The 24,069-nt window shown below is 33.3% G+C and overlaps 1 protein-coding gene across 6 annotated transcripts in view; it reads left to right on the top strand.

Annotated features, from left to right (window-relative positions):
* The first annotated feature begins 10,084 nt into the window (after positions 1-10,084).
* Positions 10,085-24,069, top strand: part of LOC107960984 (ribulose-1,5 bisphosphate carboxylase/oxygenase large subunit N-methyltransferase, chloroplastic) — a 29,144-nt gene continuing 15,159 nt past the window's right edge. For 2 of the 6 annotated variants that reach the window (XR_005927340.1, XM_041114211.1), the window contains exons 1-10: positions 10,087-10,354; positions 11,272-11,381; positions 13,186-13,249; positions 13,347-13,457; positions 13,847-13,906; positions 14,227-14,334; positions 15,032-15,098; positions 15,428-15,468; positions 15,576-15,656; positions 15,850-15,885. Coding sequence is in view for 1 of the 6 variants with exons in the window: in XM_041114211.1 (XP_040970145.1) it covers positions 10,145-10,354; positions 11,272-11,381; positions 13,186-13,249; positions 13,347-13,457; positions 13,847-13,906; positions 14,227-14,334; positions 15,032-15,098; positions 15,428-15,468; positions 15,576-15,656; positions 15,850-15,885 (888 nt within the window). In the remaining 5 variants the exon portion in view is untranslated. Of the gene's footprint in view, positions 10,355-11,271; positions 11,382-13,185; positions 13,250-13,346; positions 13,458-13,846; positions 13,907-14,226; positions 14,335-15,031; positions 15,099-15,427; positions 15,469-15,575; positions 15,657-15,849; positions 15,886-24,069 lie in introns of all 6 variants that reach the window. The other 4 variants (XR_005927341.1, XR_005927343.1, XR_005927342.1 and 1 more) reach the window with 4 other exon arrangements.

Here is a 24,069-nt window from a genome sequence, read left to right as displayed (position 1 = left end):
AATTTCCAAACATGAAACATTGCTTTATTTGCAAAAAATCTTATCTCGAGGTAATAAGATGTCATATCCAGTGAGTTAGAGCACAACACCTCAAATCTTAGAGAGTAAGCATTTTATTTAAAACTCGTATTGTGATTTAAAAGAATATACCGTTATTTAGGTTAAACGAGAAAAATCGAAACCCAGTAAGTTAGGGCACTATTTCCCGAAATTTTGAATACGAAATATTGCTTTCATTAGAGAATTTTCTTTTTATGAAATAATAGCAAATATGAAATTTAAAACGATGTGTATTTATTTTGTTTGGAATAAGGTAAAACAATCTACATTAAATACATGCATTCGAGCTTTAATGCACGATGTGATTTAAATGGAACGACGAAAAATGATGATATAAAACTTGGCATAATAATTTACGAATAAAATATTACCACAATGAATCACAATGACATGAAAATATGAGTAAACGAACTATAAAGTACCTAATGGCAATAACCATACAACACATTATCTGGGCATCAATATTAATGGTAAAAAATGAAACAAAATAATATATAAAACAACTTGAAGTAACTAGTATGAAACAAATTAAAATGAATAATGTATAAAACAATTTAAAACAAATAATATACAAAGCAAATTAAAATAAAAAATAAAAAAAATGAATAACAAGATAATTTTAGATGAGTAATATATATAAAAACACGTTTAAAATAGATATTACAAAAAGCAATTTAAAATAAATAGTATGAAACAATTTAAAATCATCAATGTACAAAACAATAAAATGATACATAGAACAAATAAAATAAATAATTTATAAAGCAATTTAAAATAAATAGTAAAAAGTTTAAAATAATAACAAATGAAAAATAAATTTGAAACAAGTAATATATGAATATATATATAAGAAACAAGTAATATATAAAAAAGAATATATATAAGAAATTTAATATAAGCAATATAAGAAGTCTCAAGATAAATAATAAAAAATTTACAATAAACGATAAGAAAAAATAGTTAACCTATAAAATAATATCATTAAATTACATATAAAATTTAAAATAGACAGTGTATATATATATAATAGTTTAAAATAAAAGATATAAAAAAAAGAAAAAAATTTCAAAATAAGTAACATATATAATAGTTTAGAGCAAATGATACATATAACATATTTAAAATTGATAATAATTTAAAATATATTATACGTAAAAAGGATTAGAATAAGTAATAATAAAATAAATAATAAATAATGTATATAAAAAAAGAATGGCATTAACAGTTTTTTTCTTTATTTTAAAAGTAAATAAATTAATTAATTAATGACTAAATAAAAATAAATTAATTAAAAGACTTAACTGCTATTCAAATCAAATTTAAGAGACAAATCAAAATATAAAAGAATAAACAAAGGACCCAATCGAAAGGCGTGAACAACACGAAGGGACCAACTGGGGAAATATCCCTGTCCTCTGAAACGCACTGTTTGAACACGGGCTAAAATGCAATAGAAGTAAAATCACAGGGGCAAAATTAAAGAAAAAAGAAATGGAAGAGGACTCTGTTGAACTAAGCCTCAAAAGCGGAAGGACTGAGGGCTCAAATATACCCTCAGTCCCAGAACACGCGGATCCTAAGCAGTTCACGGGTCGGGTCGGGTCGGGTCTAAGCTTCATTAAAACGACACCGTTTTAAGGTCATTGAAACGGCCTAAAACGACGCCATTTTAGTCATGTTATAAAACCCCAATTTTTTTAAAAAAATCATCATTTCTTCCTACTTTTAGAAAAAAAGAAAAGGGGGGAGAAATTCTCTCTGGTCGTCCCACCTCCGGCGATCGGACCACCGTCCGTCCGTCGCTGGCGACCACCGTTCACGGCGGCCGGAGGTGTAAAAATGACCCATTTTAATCTTTCGGCTCTCCCCATCTCAGATCTGAGTCTCAAACGCCAAAAAAGCCCACGACCGTTGAAAAAGAATGAGAAAACTAATCGGTTTCCTTCTCTTTGATCACTCAAAAGGTAAGAAAAATGTTTTTTTTTATACAACTATATATGTATATACACTATACTCAGTATGTAAAGCATGAAAATATACCCTTGAATCTGTCTTTTGCTATTTCGATTTATATATATTGCCTTCGTCTCTTTTTTTTCGAATATTGAAACCAAAATCCCCCCTAAAATACAATCGATTCCCCCCCTGTGTTTACAATCTGTTTTGTGTGTCTTTATAGCCAAATACATGTTAGTATTGTATCACTATTCGGCCTTGCTTCTGCTGTTGCATTTTCGCTGTGTTTGCCTTGTTTTTGGATTATTTTGCAAGTCTGTTAGGAGTCAACGGGGGTAGGCTTCGGTTTTGGTGCAAGGACCGGGTAGGAGCAGACCCTCGGGCGACGTGTGCACTGAGGGCGCACATGGTGGCTGACATGGGAGGCACATGGGAGGCGCAACGCAAGGGTTAGGGCTAGGGTTTGATTTTCTGAAAATGTTTAAAGTTTTGGGCCATCTGAGTTTTGTTATTTTTTGGTCAACTTGTAAAATTTTAGGCTTAATGGACTTTGTTTAATGGACTGTTATTTGGTTTTATTGTTTGGTTCAGGACTGTTCAGCCCGGGCCAAAATTTGGCTCTATACCACCTTAACCATTTATGTCCCTCCCCAGCTCGAGACGACAACTGGGTGGCTCTGCTTCATTTTTTTAATCTCATTTCATATGTCACGACTTTTCTTTTTACTTTTTTTTAAGGGTAAACTATTAAAATAGTTAATTTTATTTCCCTCGAATTATATTTTAGTTATTTATGTTTGAAATATTATGTTTTAGTCATTTACGTTATTATGTTATAACATTTTAGTTATTGAACCGTTAATTATCGTCAATAGTGTAGCTATTCAACGATTGGTACGATGGATTAGTACCCATTGATAAGTAGAAAAATATACATCAGATCCAAGTCGATCTAGAGATCAATGTCAAAGGTTGGAAATTAAAGAAGAAAGTTGTTTAAATTTTGGTTCATAGATTCGTGATGTTCAAAATTGTATTATGATGATAATAAAAAAAAAACTAAATTGTAGAAGAGACAGTAAATGTGAGCTTTTGATTGGTGTAGGTAGCACGAATAGATAAGGTTATACAATAGCAATTTTAACAACCCGATGACTTAAATGAAAACTTTTGAATAGTTCAGGGTCCAATTTATAACTTTTTAAAGTTGAATGATCAAACTTAAACTTACTAATAGTTTAGTAACATTGGGTGTAGTTTAGCCTTTATATTTTCATCATTCATGATAAATCAAAATAAAGCAATGTTGGAAAATAATTTAGAAAACATGAAAAAGTAGCACAACAAATGTTTAATTTTTTTCTAAAATTCGAACTTGTCGTGATATCTAATGCAATAAATTAGATCAAATAAAGTACTTACATGTCAAAGTCTTAAGAAGATGCTCAAAATACAAAGTCTTCTAGGAATATCTTCGTGCTTTTCAATCAACTCAAACAAAAGTCTAATCTCTTTAAACTTTCTACTAATTAATTTACTCTGCTATCCTCAAACTCATTATGCTTAGAGAGTGGATTCTAATTTGAAAAAATCAAACACAAGACAAATTCGAGATTCTACGAGGGAGGTATGCACAACCTTTATATAAAATCAGACCAACTCCAAAACCCATTAGATCTCAAATTACAACTATTGAATTTCTGCAATTATAATTCCTCTCTAATCTGGAACTCAAACTCAAGAAAACTAGAATTATAAAAGTTATAGTGTTGAATTGAAGCTCATTAAACCATATCCCGCTTTCATGTCCCCCGAACTGGCCACACTAAATTTTAACTTATTTCTTAAACCCCTAATCGTATGGGAAGATGCTATGACTTACGATTAGGTGTTTAAGAAAATGGTTTAGTATTTAGCAAGAATAGGGGTGAGTATTCGATCAGGTCAAGTCAAATCGAGTAAAAAATTTTGAGTTAGTTGAGTTAACAAATCATATTTTAGCAACTAACCTTAATTTGATTTTTTTCAAATCAGGTCAAAAAATTTCGAGTTGAGTCAAGTTAGCAAATCCCATTATTTATACTCAATGTTGCGTTTACATGGACCGATTATTTAACTAGTAGACGAAGAACAAGATTATTTAACTACATAAACAATATAATGGTTTTGCCTTTTAACTTAATAGGTAAACATTTATCAAAACGACATAGTTTTGCCTTTTAACTTAATGTTTTTTTACTTTTAACTTTAGAAAAGGTAAACATTTATCAATACGATATAGTTTTGCCTTTTCTTATTTGGATTTTGGGGTAACTCGAATTGTGTAATTCATATTCGAGTTAAACCGAAAACTTGATTTTTTTCGAGTTGATCCGAATAACTCAATTAACTCAAATAACTCAAACTATTTAATTCAAAATTTGTAACTTTTTATCGAATTTTTCGAATCGAATCGAATTTTACTGACCTCTTAAGCAAAGGATGAAGGATGACAAGATAAAGTATGGGTTAAGCATTCAAAAACTGAACCATGTGTATAGTTTAAATGCTTGGAGAAATCAACAACCATGGGATGTGACATTATTAATATTACATAATAAACTTAACATACATGGATCTCAAGTTTATTATATTAGAGTTTTAGTGTTCAATACTTAAGGTTCAAGAGTCTTTGTTAGACCTACAAAAGTAGCTGCATTCGGTATCATATCCATAAACGTCAAAGTTAGTGTATGTGACTAAAGTTTGGGTTCAGGAAGCTTGATTAAATCAGAAAAGTGACTAAACTCAACAACAATCAGTTTCAAGGTCATTAGCACTTATTAGGGTTATGGTTTCAAGAATCTTTGGAACATCTAAAGAGTAATTTAAAGTCAACACCCATGAATGTCAACTTCAATGTTTACTACACTATTAAAATGACAACTCACTTAATTTGACATCCATGGATGTTGAGTTTAATGTTCCTTTTTGTGGATGACATCCAATGTTGCCAACATTTTTGCTGCAAATGACTATAAATACAACCAACCTAGCATAGGTCACATTCAGTATTACCAAAAAACTTTATACCCTTTTAAAAAAAATTGGTGTTCAATAAATATTGGTTTTGTTTGTAATCCATGAATTACTCTTTGTTGGTTCACGTTTATTGTTGGGTTTTTCCGCATGTACCATTTGTAGGGAATGGGAAAAGGTTATTTCTTTATTTACCAGTTCCCTTATGTGTTATTATTCTAACATTTGTCAACTTGGTAGATTCCTTCACTGCTGACATCGATACAATATATGTTGAATCAATGATATACAAAATATATATCCATCTGGTTCTAATTTATCTTGTGATAGGTGTCGAGGTACTCCTGCCGAAAAACCTACACCATGTTTGGTTAGGGGGAATGGAATAGGGCTATATTGAAATAGAGATGTAATGGAATAGAGTTGTACTAAAATAGAGTTGTAATCAATAATTTAATTATTTGGTTGAATGTAATAGAATAGAACTATAATATCATTTTTGTATTTGGTTGAATGGAATAGATATTGTAATAGCATAAGGAAAAAAGCTTAAATGACCAGAGTCTCTTTAGCAGAAATTTTTTAGGTAGATGATTATTATTATTAAATTTTAATAGGATTATTATTAAATATAATCTAATAAAATAATATATAATTTAATAGCATTCTTAAAATAATTATTATTAAAATATGAATTAATAAAAATAGAAATATATAATATTATAAAAATAATGTATAACCTACTTTATTATTTTTTAAACTACTATGCATATTTAAAGTGCTAGAATATCATTAGTGAAATAAATAATTTAATTATCCACTAAACTAAAAAGCAAAAGATTAGAAGTAACAAATAACTTGAGAATTATATTTTACATCTAAGCATAATGTTCATACATAAACAAAAAGTTACATGATCTCGTTAGCTTATATGCCATTATCTATATGTTAAATTTTATAGCATCAAAAAATAAAAAGTTGCATTATCTCATTAGCTTATATATCATAATCTATATGTTAAATTTTACAGCATCAAAAAGTTACAACAGTTTGTGACATTCTATCATGTCATTATAATCCAAATATTAAATATACAAAAGAACTTTAAGAAATAACACATTGGTAATAAATTCTAAAGCAAAAGAACTTTGAGAAAGTTCTCAGTATAACAATGGCAAAAATATCCATGTCTTTTATGAAAAAAAAAGTGATTCTAACTTCCAACATAAATTAAAATTAGAATCCCTTACAAAATAAACAAAAAATAAAAAAAATCAACTACTAGTTTTAAAAAACAAAACCAAGTTTTTTTAATTCATTCTCCTAATTAGCTCGTTGATGTAATCCTCGCAGTTGTAGGCATCTCCACCTTTAACATAATGGTTCATCTTCTTCTTCAGACCGGCATCTTCACCTTCGACGTAATGGTTCATTTTCTTCTTGAAATAAGGTTAAATGGCCAAAAGAAGTTGTTGGCTTCCTTGAAATGAGGTCTCACTGTCATTATCTCATAGACGAGATCTTTAACACAAATGATGTCGAACTTTCCTAGTGCCTAAAAAAAACAATTCGAGATAAAAGAATGCTTAGTGTCTTCGTTTTTGTTAAAATACTTTATCGAAACATCCGCTCTCCCCTTAAGAGTCCTCTTGCATCCAACTTGGTCCCGAACTTCAGATAATAATGAAGTTTAAAGATACTACCTTTAGTGGGGATGGAGAAAAAAATTGCGTTGATTACACCGAAAAGCCCTTTTGTTTTTCCATATAATTATGACATCAATATTATGTATGGTGTTTATAAGCCACCACATCTGGGAATCCAAAAATCTTAACCGCATAACGACTGTCAATTGACCTCTTAGTTATACTTCAACCCGTGATCGCATAACGATTGTCGACTTAGACCTTTACATATACTTCAACCAATTACCGTAAAAAGTATTGTCACCTCGAAACCCGACTTTTATTGGATGAGATTCTAAGGTAATGGTCCCATCCTGACATGACATGTAACACCCCAAAATAAGGCCTAGAAGTTTCGAGGGTATTTTAGCCTATATGTGCTCGAAATTTCGTAAGGTTGATATTCAAAAATATTTTCGACAAATTTTAAATACCTTCAATTGTGAAAATGAGATTGATTTGTAAATGAGTCAAAACTGTGAGCTTTTAAGAGGCAAATAGACCAAATTTTAAAATTGAACCTAAAACCCCCATTCCCAACTCATTTTCAGGATAGCTTTTCTCCTTCCCCATAGTGTTGCCATCCCTCACTCTCCCAAAGCTTAACTCTTAAATTTTGATTCTTAAACCATATTCTTTTGATTTACATCATCCCCAAGTCAATTACCTTCATAAATCCTCAAGGTTTGTAGATTAAAACTTGGTTCTAGTGTGTTTTTCAACACGTTTTAACTTGGTTAAAAGGTTTCTAAAATTATTTTGAAGTTTTGTTAAGGATTTCTTAGGTTTTAATGAATTTTTATTAGAATGGCCAAAACTTGCCGAAAAATTTCGATACCTTAAAACGTGTAATTTTGTGTAGTTTAAAGGTTGGGAATTAGTTGTAGATGAATGAAACTCTTTTTGTACGAAAAGATTAAATGTAGACTGAGTTATTCGAATTTTAAGTCTGTCATGTTAAAAGTTTCGATTAGAAGAGAATATAGTTTAGGCTTATGTTTTTGACTGTTTAGGGTGAGTTATTGACTAATTATTGATTAAATATTGGTGTGGTTTGTCTTGTTGAAGTGAACGAGTAGAGACAAAGGAAAAGAAAAGCTTGTCTAAGCTTTCAGCTTTCCAGCGAAAGCGTATTTTTGGTGAATGTTTTAGAATAGTTGTTCGTAGATGATTCATTGTGTAATTGGGAATTTAGAGGTAGCCTAAACCCCTACTCTGAATCCTGAGTGTAAGTGTTCTCACACTTATGTTATAATGCGATAAATGTGTGTTGTGCAATTGAGAAAATATGAACACGTATGAGATACTATAATTTGTGTTGTAAGTTGGTGATGACTAATATAAAAGTGAATATATGAGTATGTAATTCATGCCATGAGATAATAAATAAGTGAGTACATTTCATAATACGTGACAGTGGTTATAATGTGTTGATGACATGTATATGCAGTGAACATGTATGGAAATTGGTATGTAAATATGTGTTGATAGTGTGGATATTTTGGCCTTGTGAACCTTGAGACCATTGGATAGAGTTGGCATGCCATAGGATTGTGAGTACTCACCTTTGTGTTGTGATATTTTAGGCATTGAGGCCCGTGATAGTTTTAAGAAAGATAAAGGAATGTGAGCCAAACTCTATTCAACTGGATATGTGTGTTTGGTGTGTTGGAGTGTGCTAGCTACATGCTTCACTTATGGAATATGTTTCACTCTATGAGTCTATGTGGTGTGTTAGAGATCTGTGGATCTGATGAGTTGTGATAGAGTGCACTTCATGTTTCATGATCCCCAAGAGCCAAACTATCATTAAATGTATCTAATATGTGTTATAATATATATGTGCTTGAATAATCCTATGAACAGTAAGTAGAGGCATGCATGAAAAACGGTTAAACATGTGAAATATGATATAGAACTAGAGATGTTATGAATATGTTATATGACTATTTGTTGTTGCATAATGACTTGTTTGTGTAGAAGTTGTTCTAAGCATTCATTGAGCTTGTTAAGCTCACCTACTCCATTTTAACTTTTGCAGAGTAGTTGCGTTTCTAGTGTGAGCGATGTGGCTTTCGAGGAATTGATCCAAGCCACTCTTTTAGTTGTTATAGTAGGTGAAATTGGTTATTTGTTATGTGGTAATTTAAAGCAATGTGGTGGACTTTATATCGATTTTGTTAAGTCATTTTTAGGCTATTTGCTTATTGTTTATGTTTGGAAGCATGTGGACTTGAACATGGTATTCAGGCAATTATTTTAGACATTTTGATGCTTATTTGCTAGGTGAATGAAACATGATGTTTAAGGATTCAGTTGAATGGTTTAAATGCTTGCATATACTGAATTTTTGTAACCTGGAACAGAGGTATCGATATTAGGGCTTTAAAAATGACACCTCTATATTTTTTGAAAGTACAAGAAGACAGAATAAAGAATTGATATCGATACCTTAGCCCGAATATTGATACTCAGGGTAAGTTTATCGATACCTTGTGAAAGGTACTGATATTTTTCGATGTTCTAAAATTTGGCGAGAAATAAAATGCAAGTTTGGTATCGATTTTCTATGTGGTATCGATACCACTTAAGGAAAATATCAATACACCTGAAATAGTATCAATACCTACATAACAATTTTGAAAATTTTGCAATTTGTCCCATTTGCATGTTTGATTGTTAGTTTTAATACCCTTAGTGTATGTATGGCATGTTTTAACAATAAGAAGTAGTTGTACGACATTAATTCATATGTATGATTAAATAAAGATGACGATTGGTTATTGATGAAATTGTTTGCTAGGTAAATGATGCATGACACTGGTGTAATGTCCTACTATTCAGGCTTGGTGACCGGGTTGGATATAGGGTGTTACATGACATATAAAATGTGTATATCTTTAAGTGTTATCGCATCCTTAGCAATTTAAATTTATCTTTAAGCTTTCACAGTGTCTCCCTCAAATTCCAAAATAAAAAAAAAACCCTAAACTCAAAACCCAAAGCCTAAAAACTAACCAAATCCTAAAACCCCTAAACCTAACAAACCTTAAAGAAAAAACCGACCAAGTAGTGGGAAAGTAAAACGTATCCAGTTGGGGGCGTTATCCTACCAACTAAGAGGGAAATGTGTCTAGCTGGACACGCTTTCTTGCTAATTGTGCATAATTGATGCGTTTTCACGTACTATCTCTAAAATTGATCTGTTTCTTTAATTAAGAAAAACCTATTTTACCAAATATTTCTTTTATGACATATTTCCCTCTTTTAATAATGTGATAGGCCTCGTGGTGGCTTTCAAAAAAAGAAAAAAAAAGAAAAATACATATTTGAGTGGAAAAACCGTATTTCTCCATAAAAATATCCCTCGATAGGGTATCCACGATTCAAACAGAACACCAAACGATAGCGTATCATATACACCTATGAAGCATTCCCAATCCTCGGCTTGCCTTATTCATGCCTCCAGGCTTCCTTGCACCCCGCGGACCTTAAAACACGACGTGTTGACAACGACGATGCTCCACTGCGGTTCTCGGATCGCAAAGCTTTTCCGGTCTCCGGTAACTCCACCGTTCAACTTTCCTCGTCGTTTGCTCATCAAATTTGAATTCTCTTCCTTATTTCAAGCTAAGGTTCTTCATCTTTCTTTCTCTGTTTATATTTTTCTGTTCGGTTGACGAGAAAATATAGCAAAATTTTTAGATTTTTGCTCCTTAGATAGGGAAATTAATAGAAAATTATTAAGTTAGTAATATTCATTGAAGCTCATAGTTTGCAAGATACTCGGATTCGGCTTGAGAAAAACTCTAATTTGGCATGGTCATTATCGAGTTGAGCTTGGGCAGCTCGAGATGTTGAGCGGGTTAATTTAGGCTATCCTAATGCTTGACTTGAGTAGCTCTCGGGCTTATCGAGATTATTGAAATTTTTTTATCCAAACTTGAAGCTGAAATTTAGTACAAATAATTGAGATTGAAGTCTAGGGTAGAAATTGTGCTCATTCGTTACTTAGTAAATCAGTCTAATCGAGCAAGCTGGAGTAGTTTGATTTTTATATAGAGCTCAAATATTAAAAGTCAAACTCAATCGCGCTTGAACCAAGATTTGGGTCTCTAATTTCTAGTCGAGCTTGAGCTTCTTAGAGTTTGAGCTAGGTTCGACGTAATTACTCATGTAGCCGTAGTATCGTTGTTTTATATGTTAGTTTGGGATTTAGAGAAAAAAAATCTATAACTAGAAGCTTACATTATACTCATGTGTCCTATGTTATTTTGACTCAGGTGTGAATATTGGATATGGGTATATATCCACGTGGGTATGGTTAGATTTTTCTAGGATTTCAATGTATTTGGAGGATCCTTGGTGGTTATATCTTCATATCCATGTGTTGGACATGAGTGCCAGACATGGGATCTTCTAGAAAAAAAGAGTTTGAGCAACATAGCATGGATCCATCTGTTGTATATTGTCAAGAATTAGAACAGATACTTTGCCTTTTACTTTTTCCTCTAATTTTTATTAAACAATTGTGTTGATATCAAAATCATAGGGCTTAAATACTTCTGATGAAGAAAGTGATGAATTTTTGCCTTGGTTGGAGCGAAAGGCTCGGACTAAGATTTCTTCAATGCTCTGGATTGGGAAATCTGCATATGGCAGGTATTTTCAGTTTGTTTATTTAGCTTCTAACTTGGGAGTTATCTTATTTTAATTTCAAGAGAAACTCTTATTTTAGATTTTGATTTTATGTTGCTGTTCAATATGGTTAAAATTGTGTTCTGGTTGATATTCAAGAAACTTTAGGATCGTGCTTCATCATATATCATGTAGGTGGATTGTTTGCAAGGACAAAGAAACTGAATTTCTATGTATGGCGTTCATATCAGTATATTGAAGTAGATCAAAACTGGGAAATAGTATGGGAACACTTGCTATTCTTGTTTAACGCAGGGATGGTGTGCAGATAGTTGTGATCCATGTTATTTTGAAGCAATAAAGTATCAAGTTGGGCAATTGTTGAAATTCATGAAATCCTTGTTGATTGGTAGACAATATTTTGTTCTCTTTAATAGCATGGGCAAAAGCATGGACCTTAATTGTATTAGATAACTGCAAATGTGGGATTATCATCTGGTTGCATTTATTGGCATTCAGTGGTGGGATTCCCTTGACTATTTTAGCGAGTATTTTTTGCGTTGATTGTCCTGAAATTGCTTGCTTTTGCAACATTATAACTTTGTTTCAAAGAAGTAAACAGGCAGTCGGATGGCTAGAATCCTTTGAGAATAAGGAATGGATAAGTTTAAATGCTCTCCAAAATGGCAATTGGACATAAGCAATTTGAGTGAAAATGTATGTGCATAATCTTCAGAGCATTGATCAGTTCCGGACCTGCAATGCTAGGGCATTAGATTAACTTACTTTTGCCTTTCTTTCAACAAATAAGAAAATTTTCTTAGGTCTTTTGGCTCTGCTAATTGGAATATTCCAATTGGAAATATGGAAAATGGTTCTGCAAACTTTTGAAAAAGAATTGCATTATTAATCAGTTGATTTTCCAGGCAATGTGCGTATTCAGTCACAGTATTCATGCTGGAGATTCAATTAAATTTTTAGATTATATTTGGGAACAAATGGAAGTGTAAGATTGGGCTACATTGGCTATTGTAGGAATAAACCAGTCAAACTGAACAGGTGATTGTGTGTGGAGTGGTTTATTGAGTGGGTAAAGAATGCATAATGTCTCTTTCCATGCCTAAATTGCTGTACATGGGTGATGATTAGGAGCTGAGAAAAAAGAAGAAGCAATTCCTGGATGCATTTCTCAGCTAATTTATCATTTTGGGAGGAGTCAACTCTTTGCTTTTTCAACTCAAAGTTCATAGGTTGATTGATTTTGATGAGATTTTTCTGTATCTGAGCTTCTAAGAGTTGCAATGACGATATCAAGATGTGTTTCAAATCTTATATCATGCTCTGTTCTCAGCATATTGTTTGATCATATATCTCCTAGACAAAAGGGTCTGGACTCTGGGGGACACTTCTCTCTGGTTTTTCCCAAACATGGGCTGTCACTTTATTTACTTTACAAGAATTTAGCATTGGAAGATTCCTTCCATGTCAATGAGCTTCAGCGCCCTGCCTATTTAGTGTCCTTCGTAAAGGCATCTCTACCATGTTGGTTGTGGCTTCCTTTTCCTATATTCATTTCTTGCCACCTTCTTTTCTAGAACATTTAAGGGAATCATTGATCTCATTAGTTCCATGGTAAAGATACCTAGAGAACGTTCACACACTTTTTTCCATTTCTAGCAGGGAGTAAACAAGGTTGTATAAATGGGAAGGTCTTTATTTATTTAACACTATTGATACATCTCCAAATAGAAAACATTGATTGCCTTGCTTTCTAGTTATCTATCTTATTAAGCTTTCAAGTATTCTTTTTTTAAATCCCTCATTGCAGGTCACTTTTTGCTTCTGAAAACATTCGAACTGGGGATTGCATACTGAAAGTTCCATATAGTGTGGTATATGATTTACAATGCTTGATGTTCAACTGTTGTATTGCGCCTTAAACAATAATGAGGATCTCAAGTTGTAACTAATTTTCTTTGAATCTTTCAGGAAATAACACCAGACAATCTTCTTCCAAAGATTAGAGCTATACTAAGTGATAAAATTGGGACTGTTTCAAAGCTAGCTATTATCCTTTTAGTTGAACGGAAAATGGGTCAGGTAACAAGAATTTCCTCCTCTTAATATCTTTTTGAAAGATCAAATTCCTACAGAAGCTAGCTAGTATCCTTTTAGTTGAACGGAAAATGGGCCAGGTAACAAGAATTTCCTCCTCTTAATATCTTTTTGAAAGATCAAATTCCTACACAAGCTAGCTATTATCCTTTTAGTTGAACGGAAAATGGGCCAGGTAACAAGAATTTCCTCCTCTTAATATCTTTTTGAAAGATCAAATTCCTATAGGTTATTGTTTGTGAATTGCTTCTGCATTGTTTTGCATTTAATAGGAATTTGAGGTTTGTTTTTGGAATCTCTATCTTTAGTTTTGATGTTTCATTTCAAAGAAACTTCCAGAACTAAATGATTTAATTTTTTATCTTTTGCTACAGAGTTCTGGATGGGCCCCTTACATCTGTTGCCTTCCTCAGCATGGGGAAATTCATAGCACGGTAAATGTTTCTTTATCTGTTAGTTTTGAAGTTTTTTGATCCCTTGTGGATATTTGAAATTTGGCACAGCAAATTATTGTGGTTACTGGTAACCTTGTCAAGCAAAACTTTTTGAAAGTTAAACCTGTGGGTGAAACCTTAAAATTTTCACTAGATGTCATTATGCTTAGAATCATTTAACTTCTCTATGTTGTTACTTTGTTATATGGCATACGTTCTTATTTCAATACCTTTGTATAGTCTGTTGTATAGATAGCATTAAGCATATGCTGCTGTTGTTTGAAAAATATGCTAATTGGTATTTCTTTGTGTTACTATAGATTTTCTGGAGTGAATACGAGTTGAATATGATTTGCCAAAGTTCAGTGTATCAAGAAACAGTTAATCAAAAGGCTAAAATAGAAAAAGATTTTGCTGCAGTTGTGCCTGTAAGTAGCAGTTGCTTTCACTGGTTTATATGATATACAAACAGAATAAAAGATGCATCCTTGTCTCTGGTTCACAATGAAGTATAATGCATGTGTCGCGCAGTAATTTTCTTGATTCAGGTCCTATTTACTTCTGGGGATAAAACAACAGAAATCTTTGAATTTTTATTGAAATTGCATTTTTTTGTTCTTTTAATTTTGTCCAATTGAGTTTAAACTGCTAAAGCTAAGATTAGTCAAGGATAATAGTTTTACATCATGCTTAATTTGTTTCTAATTAAGGATAATAGCTTTACATCATGTGTTATTTGTCTTCCTATAGCGTTAGCATTGTTGGCTTGGTTTTAATCTTGAATATAATCAGGAAAAAGGGAGAACTGTTGGGCATAAAAAGTGGGGTAAGGGAAAGAAGAATGGTTTGGCTCTTTAGCTGTAGAAAAAGGAATAGGGTTGTGTTGTCATATGTTTCGTACATCAAACTAGATGGATATAATTTTCATTATTCACTTTCAGTATGCCTCGGTGGTGAAACCAGTGGACATGCGAGACTCAAAATCTTGTTCTAAAGAGCCTGGAGGGGATCCTATAGGGCCCTATCCTAGTTTTCTTTTGCTTCATATTTTTCTCATTGGGTCCAGATGATGGCTTTGGTTTCCTTGTTAGATGTGATTATGACAAGGTTTTTCATATAATTCAGGCCCTTCAGCAATTCCCTGATCTTGAAAGCATCACACTTCAGGATTTCATGTGTGCATATTTCTCAGGTTGGCCCTTGTTTGCTAATGTGTGTCTATTATTGATGGTCCATTCTTTCTCTATTGTGTTAAAACCATTTCCATTTTGTTTTAAAGAGAGCTATGCGAATAAGAAGGTTCTTTAGTTTTTTCAAAATTCTTTTCAGTGATTTTTATTATCTTTCCATTGAGCCATGACGTATTTGATGCTGATTAGATCATGAAAGTTAATTAAATTTGGAAAACCATAACAGATTTTTATTAAGAGATGCGCGGTAACTAGGATTTCCTTCATGATGTAGCGGTATGTAGTCCTTGTATTAGTTTTTTTTCTTACTAGTTTGTTGTCAATGTGGCAGTAACATCTCGAGCCTGGGAAAGCACAAAGGGCCTATCTCTGGTATTGCTTCTTAATACCATTGTTTTGGAGAGTTTTGAGCAATTACTTCTAGTGTTGTCTTATTTTAGTAAAACAGCTCTTTGAATTATTATTAAATCATTATGTAGATTCCATTTACAGATTTTATGAATCATGACGGGGGTTCAAAATCAATTGTATTATTCGATGATGATAAAATGTTTTCAGAGGTATGTTGACCTTGCATTAGTGAGAGAAATGTATAGATATTGACAGAGGTTATGATGCTCTAAAGATGAACCTTATTGGTTTTACTGCTATACATGCAATGTTATCTGTACATACAAATTTGTTTAAAATTTTTAATTGTGATTTGAGAATTGTGTATTTAGATTTATTTCGTTTTTTAAATGACTTGAGCAGGTTATTGCTGATCGTAACTATGCTCCTGGTGAAGAGGTTAGGACCACTTTAGTGGAATGGCTTCCCTTATCTTTTCTTTGAGATAATTTTGTATTTGTTCCTTTGTTAGTTTTTGGCTATCTTGTTCAAACTCTTCTATTTGCTTAAAGTACCCATGTTTGATACTTATTCAGACATGGGTACAGAGATATGACCTTCTAAGCAGGGGTGTAGCTAGAGCGGGGCAGACAGTGGCCTTGGCCCCCACCCCCCCAGCTAAGACGTATAATATCTATTTTAGTCCCCTTTACTTATGAGGTATTTCATTTAAGCCCTTTTTAAACAAACCTTTTTTAGCTTTGGCCTCCCCAAAATTCTAAAATTTTATTTTGGCACCCTCAATAATGAATTGCTAGCTTCACCCCTACTTCTAAGGATCCTCCAAATACATGGAATAACTTGAAAAACTCAAACACACCCATGGGGACATTTACTTGTATCCTACACTTAGGACTTGAGTACAAGTAATGTAGGCTTTAAGACTTTATTACAAACATATAACACCAACAAGATTCTATTTGTTGTGCATTTGCTAAATTTTATCACTTGAGGCTTATTTATTCCTTGACTACACTTTTGTTTGACTGCCTTGATTATTGTATCTCTTCTTTTCTCTCTTTCTCCTTGAAGTTGTTTGGTGATAATCTAACCATGAATTCAACTTTGACATTTCAACTAATTTGCTATTCAAATGCAAAAATTATGATCTTAAGTAGTAATAGCGTCTAGATGCTAATAATTACTCTATAGTTTTAGATAATTGTAGAAATAAGAGTATTTCAAAGAGAATTCCGAAATTAGAAAGAAATTTAGAGATAAAACTAATTCTCTCTTATGTTGTGTGAGGAACAATTATACAAAATTTATATCCATGGTAAGAGCCTAAGTAAGGAAAACTGGTAATGAATAAATCCCTAAAATCAATCTACACTATCAAATTTGTACAAACTGTTAATAATCAAGGATTGGTTGTCAAATGTTTAAATTGGTCAACACTCTCCCTCAAGTTGGTGCATAGCTATCACACATTCCCAACTTGCAAACCAAATTACAATATATTATGTTGCCAAGTCTTTTGGTGAACACATCAGCTAATGTTTGGTAGAAGCTACATGAGTTAAGCTCAAGACACCAGTAGTCAACTTTTCTTTGATGAAGTGTAGATCAATCTCTATATATTTTGTTTGATCATGTTGTACTGAGTTTTGGGCTATACTGATGGCAGTTCTGTTGTCATAATTTTCCTTTTCCTAACTTTAATTCTTCCATTACCTTTTGTAACCTTAGTAGCTCACATAAACCTAGAGCCATTTCGTTGTACTTTGGTTCAACACTTGATAGGGTAACAACACTATTTTTTGCTTCTCTAACTGACCACATTTTCTCTCACAAGTGTGCAATATCCAGGGGTAGATCTTTTATCACTTTGAGATCCAGTCCAATCCGCATTTGCAAAAGCTTCTATAAAGGTAAGCTTGTTTGGAGAAGAGAAGGTCTTTTCTAGGAGCAAACTTTAGATATCTTAAAATATGAAAAACAACATCATGCATGAACTAGCTCGCCAAACTAACTGCATATGCTATGTTTAGTCTAATATTTGAGACAGTTCTGTCAATTACTCTATGATATCTTTCTTTATCCTTCGATTCTCCAATCCCTGCTTATAGCTTATGATTGCTCTCAATTAGTGACTTTGTTGGTTTGCGTGCCATCATGCTTGTTTCAGTCAAGGGATCTGATACATATTTCCTTTGAGAAGCGAAGATTCTTTTTCTTGATCTGACAACTCCAATTTCTAAGAAATATTGCAGCTTTTCGAGATCCTTGATTTCAAATTATTGGGCCAAGAACTTCTTTAGTCGAGCAATTTCTTCTTTGTCGTCTTCAATCATAATTAGTCTTCTCCATATATTATAAAAAGTGGGATGTTACCTTTGTGATGTACAAATGTCTTATAAAGAGGGTATGATTAGCATTATTTTGTTGATAGCCAAAAGAGAACATGCCTCTACTAAATCTGTCAAACCATGCTATGGGTGATTTGCTTCAATTTTTACAAGGCCTTCTTTAATTTGCACACTTTCCCTTGTGTTTTATCAACATCGAGTCTAAGGAGATCTCCATATACAACTCTTTTAGGTCTTCATGTACAAAAGCATTTTTCATATCAATCTGCAATAGATCACAATCAATGTTGGCCACACATGATAACAAGATTTTAATGGTGTTCATCTTAGCAACAGGGACATATGTCTCCTGGTAGTTCACTCCATAAGTCTCAATGAACCCTTTAGCTACCAATTTGGCTTTAAACCTCTCAATCGAGTCATTGGCCTTGTGTTTCATGATGAAATCCCATTTGCAACTAACTAATTTCTTTTCTGACGGAGGAATGTCTCACTATAAGAGGAGGATTCTTTGCTGGAGTAGATTGCATGATGGCTTCTTTCGTCCTATTTCCACTTGAGGTTCTCTTTAAATCCAATCTATCCAAATGTCCAACAAATTTCATTGTCTCCTCTTAAACAGTAGTCTCCTTCTTAGCCTAGTCAGTATTTTCTTTTAGGATAAGATTTTCAAAGGGCACCTCTTTATTTCATTATTCTCTCCTTGAAGAGGTGATTGAGTTGCACAAGTTGGTTCATTTTCTTCTAAATGGTGGATGATAAAATTTGTAACCCTTCTGTGTTGGAGAGTACCTAATAAACACACATCTAAAGGCTCTAGGATCTATCTTCCTACCTTGTCGGTTATGAACAAAGTAGGCACACCCAAACACCTTTGAAGGAACCATTTTAGGAGTTTTAGAAGAGTCTTGAAGTTGAAACTTTTGAGAGCCATTCTATTGTTGAGATAGGCAGCCATGAGGATTGCATCCCTTCATTTAAGTTTTGGAAGATTCATAGTGAACATCTGTGATTTAGCAACTTTTAGTAAATATCTATTATTCCTTTTGGTTATTCCATTTTGTACACTTGTACTAGGACAGCAAGTTTGATGAATTATCCAATAATTCTCCAAATAATCATCAAAGAAGTGTTGTGTGCCATTATCAGTTTTCAAGATTTTTTTCTTAGCAACAAACTGTGTAAGAACCCTTTTTATGAAAAGATTGAAAGCACAGAAATACATCATTTTTTGATTTCATCAAATATACCTATATCATTCTAGTGCAATGATCAATAAAAATAACAAGCCATCGATTGCCAGATAATAAGGTAGTTTTAGTAGGACCTGGAACATCAGAATGAATGGTCAAAAAAGGAGCAATAATTTTATTATTACGTAAAGCATAGGAATTGTTTAACATACTTGTAAGCCTCACAAAACAATGAATCAAATTGGGTCTTTGAGAATAAACTAGGATACAAAATTTTCTAGTATAGAAAATGATAGATGCCCTAACTATTGACACTATTGTAATTTTTTGTGGTTGACATACTTGTTTTATCCAAAACATGCTCGATATGGAATAGAAACATTACACCCTCCAACATATGTAAGCCATCATGCAATTTATCACTGTCAATTTTCTTGTTTCAAGGTTTTGAAAGACACGGTGATTGAGAAAAAAAATCAATTATTCAATTTAGGGCCCTTTGTTATGGCACTTACAGATAAAGGATTAACTAGAAGTTAAGGAATATGAAGTACAAATGATAGTTTAATATTGGGTCCACAGTTTATAGAACTTATTCTAGATATAGGGGTAAAAAAAACCATTGGCTATTCTAACACTATCATTTGTTTGATATGGGAGTAATTAAAGAGACCTTCAGAGGAGCCTATCATGTGTCTATTTGCTTTAGAATCAATGATCCATGAGTTAGTGTTAACATATGCATTGAAGGCATTACTTCACTTCACAAAGTTGCATGTTGTATTGGAGGAGATGCTTGAGGTATTGGATTTCATCATAAGAAAAAGTCTTAGTAGTGGCTATCTCTTTGGATGATTTTATTGTCTCAAACAAATTTGCTTGAGCCCATGTGGACTTGACTTGTTTTCCCCCTTAGCCTTAGTGGCTTGGCCATGTAGCTTTCAACAAATTTTCTTGGTATGCTGTAAGTTCCCACAAAAGTCACAATGCAAATGATCTTTATCCAAGTTACTGGCTGTTGAATACTTTTTAGATTTGTTAACACTCAACCCTACCTTTTCAATTATTGTTGTATAGAGCATAGCATTTCTTTTTCTTTCTTCCTTTCGAACATAAGACTATGCCTCCTCAAGAGAAGGAACAACAATTCTTCCAAGAACCTGACCCTACCTTTTCAATTTTTGTTGTTCAACCTGGCTAGAAAGTCAGATCCATTCTTTATCAACCAATTTTTGGAATTTAACTACATCTCCAGTATGGTCTACCTGGAAGTTTTGATAATAATCTAGATCCTAGGACAAGTCACTTGGTTTAGAAAAATACTGAGAAGCTATCATATCACCTTATTTGGTGCTATAAACAAGGTTCCTGATTTCATAGATTTAAGCATCATTCCAACTCATGAGTATGTAAGAGTGTCCGCCTGTCATATTTTTGTCGCAGTATCAAGCAATAAATATGGTCTAGAAATTTGTGATTCCATAGAATTGATGAGCGTTTTCTAGGGTGAGTAAAACTTATTTGATTTGAAAAAATCAAAAAAAAAAATTCAAAATTTGAGTTAATTTAATCGAGTTATTCGAGTCAACTCGAGTAAGTAATTCAAATATTGGGTTTGAGTTGAATTTTACAATTCGAATAACTTGAATAATAGATTGGTGTAAATATCTCTTTAGTCCCTATCAATTTTGAAAATGAGCAAATTAGGTTCTTTATCAACAAAAATTACAAAAAAATACTTGTAAAAATTCTAAAATTTATATTTTTTAGAAAAATATAAAAAATTGAAAAAAATTCTAAAGAATATATAAAGAAAATTAATTTTTTTAAATAATGATTTTAGGACCTAAATAAGTTAATTAATGATTCAAGTTTATCATACTAAAATATTTTATTTTTGTTGAGAATTTTTTATTTATTTGACAATATTGAAAAGCTAATCTTTAGGGATTATAGCTGATTTTTAGAGATTCTAATGAGATATTCTTTCCTTATATGATTTGTACAAATTTAGGAAGAAGAATTATTCTTATTTCTTCTAATCTGACTACAGCCTTTTAAAGAATAGCAGGAAAAATAAAAAGGAAATAATCTCTAGAAATTAGCCTATCCTTAAAAATTAGTAATTTGATTATGGCTAATAGTACAAGGAAATTCCTAGAACTAAGGTAGAAAATCTGCTTAATTTAAGGAATTCCAACACTCCCCCTCAAGTTGGATTGTAGATGTTAATCAAACCCAGCTTGCCCATAATTTCTTCGAACATTTTTCTGCTCAAGCTTTTGGTTAACACGTCTGCTACTTGTCTTGTAGGTAGATATGAAACACAAACTTCCCCTTTGTTAATTTTCTCCGTAATAAAGTGGCGATCAATTTCCACATGCTTGGTACGGTCATGGTGTACAGGGTTATGAGCTATGCTAACTGTTACCTGGTTGTCACAGTATAATGTTATAGGTTTTGTATAGGATAATTTTAGTTCTCCCATTAGCCGTTGTAACCACATTCCTTCACATATACTGTGGGACAAAGCTCGATATTCAGATTCAGCACTGCTGCATGCCACAACAGATTGCTTTTTACTCCTCCATGTCACGAGATTACCCCAAACATAGCTGCAGTAACCGCTTGTGGAGCGTCTGTCATTAACTGCCCCTGCCCAGTCTGCATCAGTGTAGACTTCTATGCTTCGATTTACATCTTTCTTGAAATGCAACCCCTTACCAGGAGTCCCTTTTAAGTATCTCAATATCCTGTAGGCAGATTCCAAATGTTTCTCCCTAGGAGCATGCATAAATTGACTTATAACACTTACTCCAAAAGCTATGTCCGGACGAGTGTGAGAAAGATAGATAAGTTTTCCCACTAACCGTTGATATTTCCTCCTGTCTACCTCTTCTCCATCCTTATCAGTTCCTAATTTAAGGTTGGGTTCTATAGGAGTCTCGGCTGGTTTGCAACCCAACAGTCCAACTTCAGAAAGTAGATCAAGAACATACTTTCTTTGAGAGATTGAAATACCTGCCTTTGACCTTGCTATCTCCATTCCTAGAAAATATCGAAGATTCCCCAAGTCTTTAAGTTGAAACTCAAGACTTAAGAACTCTTTTAGTCTTTCAATTTCAATAGAATCATCCCCTGTTAATATTATGTCATCTACATAGACAATGAGAATACATCACTTCCCATTATCCGAGTGTTTGTAGAATAAGGTGTGATCAGCTTGACCTTGAGTATAATGTCTACTAGTCATGGCTTTGACAAAATGATTAAACCAAGCCCTAGGGGATTGCTTTAGTCCATACAAGGACTTCTTCAACTTGCATACTTGGCCCTTGCTTCCTTCGAATCCAGGCGGAAAATCCATGTAGACTTCTTCGTTTAATTTTCCATTGAGAAAAGCGTTCTTTACATCCAATTGGATCAAAGGCCATTTTAAGTTGACAGCAATTGAGAGAAGCACTCGAATAGTATTCAATTTTGCCACCGGTGCAAAGGTTTCCTCATAGTCCAACCCATATGTTTGAGTGAAACCCTTGGCCACAAGTCTAGCCTTGTATCGATCAATGCTCCCATCTGGTTTAAATTTTGTGGTGAAAATCCACTTACAACCCACGGTCTTCTTCCTAGTAGGTAGTTTAGATATTTTCCAAGTTCCATTGTCTTCAAGAGCCTTTATTTCTTCCAACACAGCTTGCCTCCATTTGGTTGACTTAAGAGCCTCTTCTATGTTTTTTGGAGTTTCTATAGAGTCAACATTAGAAACAAAGGCATTGTAGGATTTAGACAAGTTTCCATAGGATACAAACCGAGAAATGAGATTTTGAGTGCAGCTCCTAGTGCCCTTTCTTACTGCATTTGGAAGATAGATGGAAGATGAAGGAGGTGAAACTTCTTCCTCAAGACAGTCCTCGGGCAAAGATGACATTGGCACTGCTATTTCTGTCTCAGGCAGCTGATGTCTCCGAGAGCATACACGAAGCCCCTGAGTTTTTTCTTCTTGTTTTTCAGAATGAGTAGGCTGTTTTTCTTCATTAGTATGGTTAATCACCCTTGTTTCTTGTTGCTGAACAGTGGAGATAGGAAAAACAGGTTCCAAAACAGGAATAACAGTGGCTGTAGGATTTTCAGCAGGTTTTGTAGTGGTGGTAGGGCTGATAGAGCCTTGAGGTATAATGAGAAGATTGCTCAAGGTCTCATATTCACTAAGTATCTCCCCCTGAAGATGAGAGGCTGAAAAATATGGCTCATTTTCGAAGAAAGTAACATCAAGGGGGACAAACATCCGGTGTAAGGTTGGAGAGTAGCACTTGTACCCTTTTTGTGTAGGTGAGTAACCAATAAAGACACAAGTGTGAGCTCTAGGATCAAGTTTAGATCTGTTAGGTTGATGGTTGTGGACAAATGCTTTGCAACCAAATGTTTTGGTTGGGAGATTAGGAACACGAAACAAGGGAAAATTTTTTTGAAGAGTATGTAAAGGTGTTTGAAAGTTTAATACCTTAGATGGGAGTCGGTTTATAAGATAACAAGCAGTGAGGACAGCTTCTCCCTATAAATACTTTGGTACACCCATAGTAAACATAAGAGCACGAGCCATGGCTACAAGGTGTCTATTTTTCCTCTCAGAAACCCCGTTTTGTTGAGGGGTGTCAGGACAAGAACTTTGATGTATGATTCCTTGCTCAGAAAGATAAGGACTTAGGATAGAATTAAAGTACTCTCTCCCATTATCAGTTCTAAGGGTGTGAATATTTGAATTGAACTGGGTTCGAATCATTGAATGAAAATTTTTGAAGACTCTAGAGACTTCGGATTTTTCTTTAAGGAGATAGATCCAACAAACTCTAGTGTGGTCATCAATGAAAGTTATGAACCACCTAGCCCCTGTGATGTTTTTTACTCGACTAGCTCCCCATAGTTCACTGTGGATTAAAGAGAAAGGTTGAGATTGAACATAAGGTTTCAAAGGATAAGGGACACGAGTGTGTTTAGACAGTTGGCAAACTTCACAATTCAATGAACTTATTTTCTTATTTAGAAATAGTAGAGGAAACAATTTCTTCAAGTACATGGAATTT

This window comes from Gossypium hirsutum, chromosome A05 (genome assembly GCF_007990345.1).
Source record: "Gossypium hirsutum isolate 1008001.06 chromosome A05, Gossypium_hirsutum_v2.1, whole genome shotgun sequence".
Classification (NCBI taxonomy): Eukaryota; Viridiplantae; Streptophyta; class Magnoliopsida; order Malvales; family Malvaceae; genus Gossypium; species Gossypium hirsutum.
The sequence above is the reverse complement of the archived record's forward strand: the minus strand, read 5'-3'. Positions and strand labels throughout refer to the sequence as shown.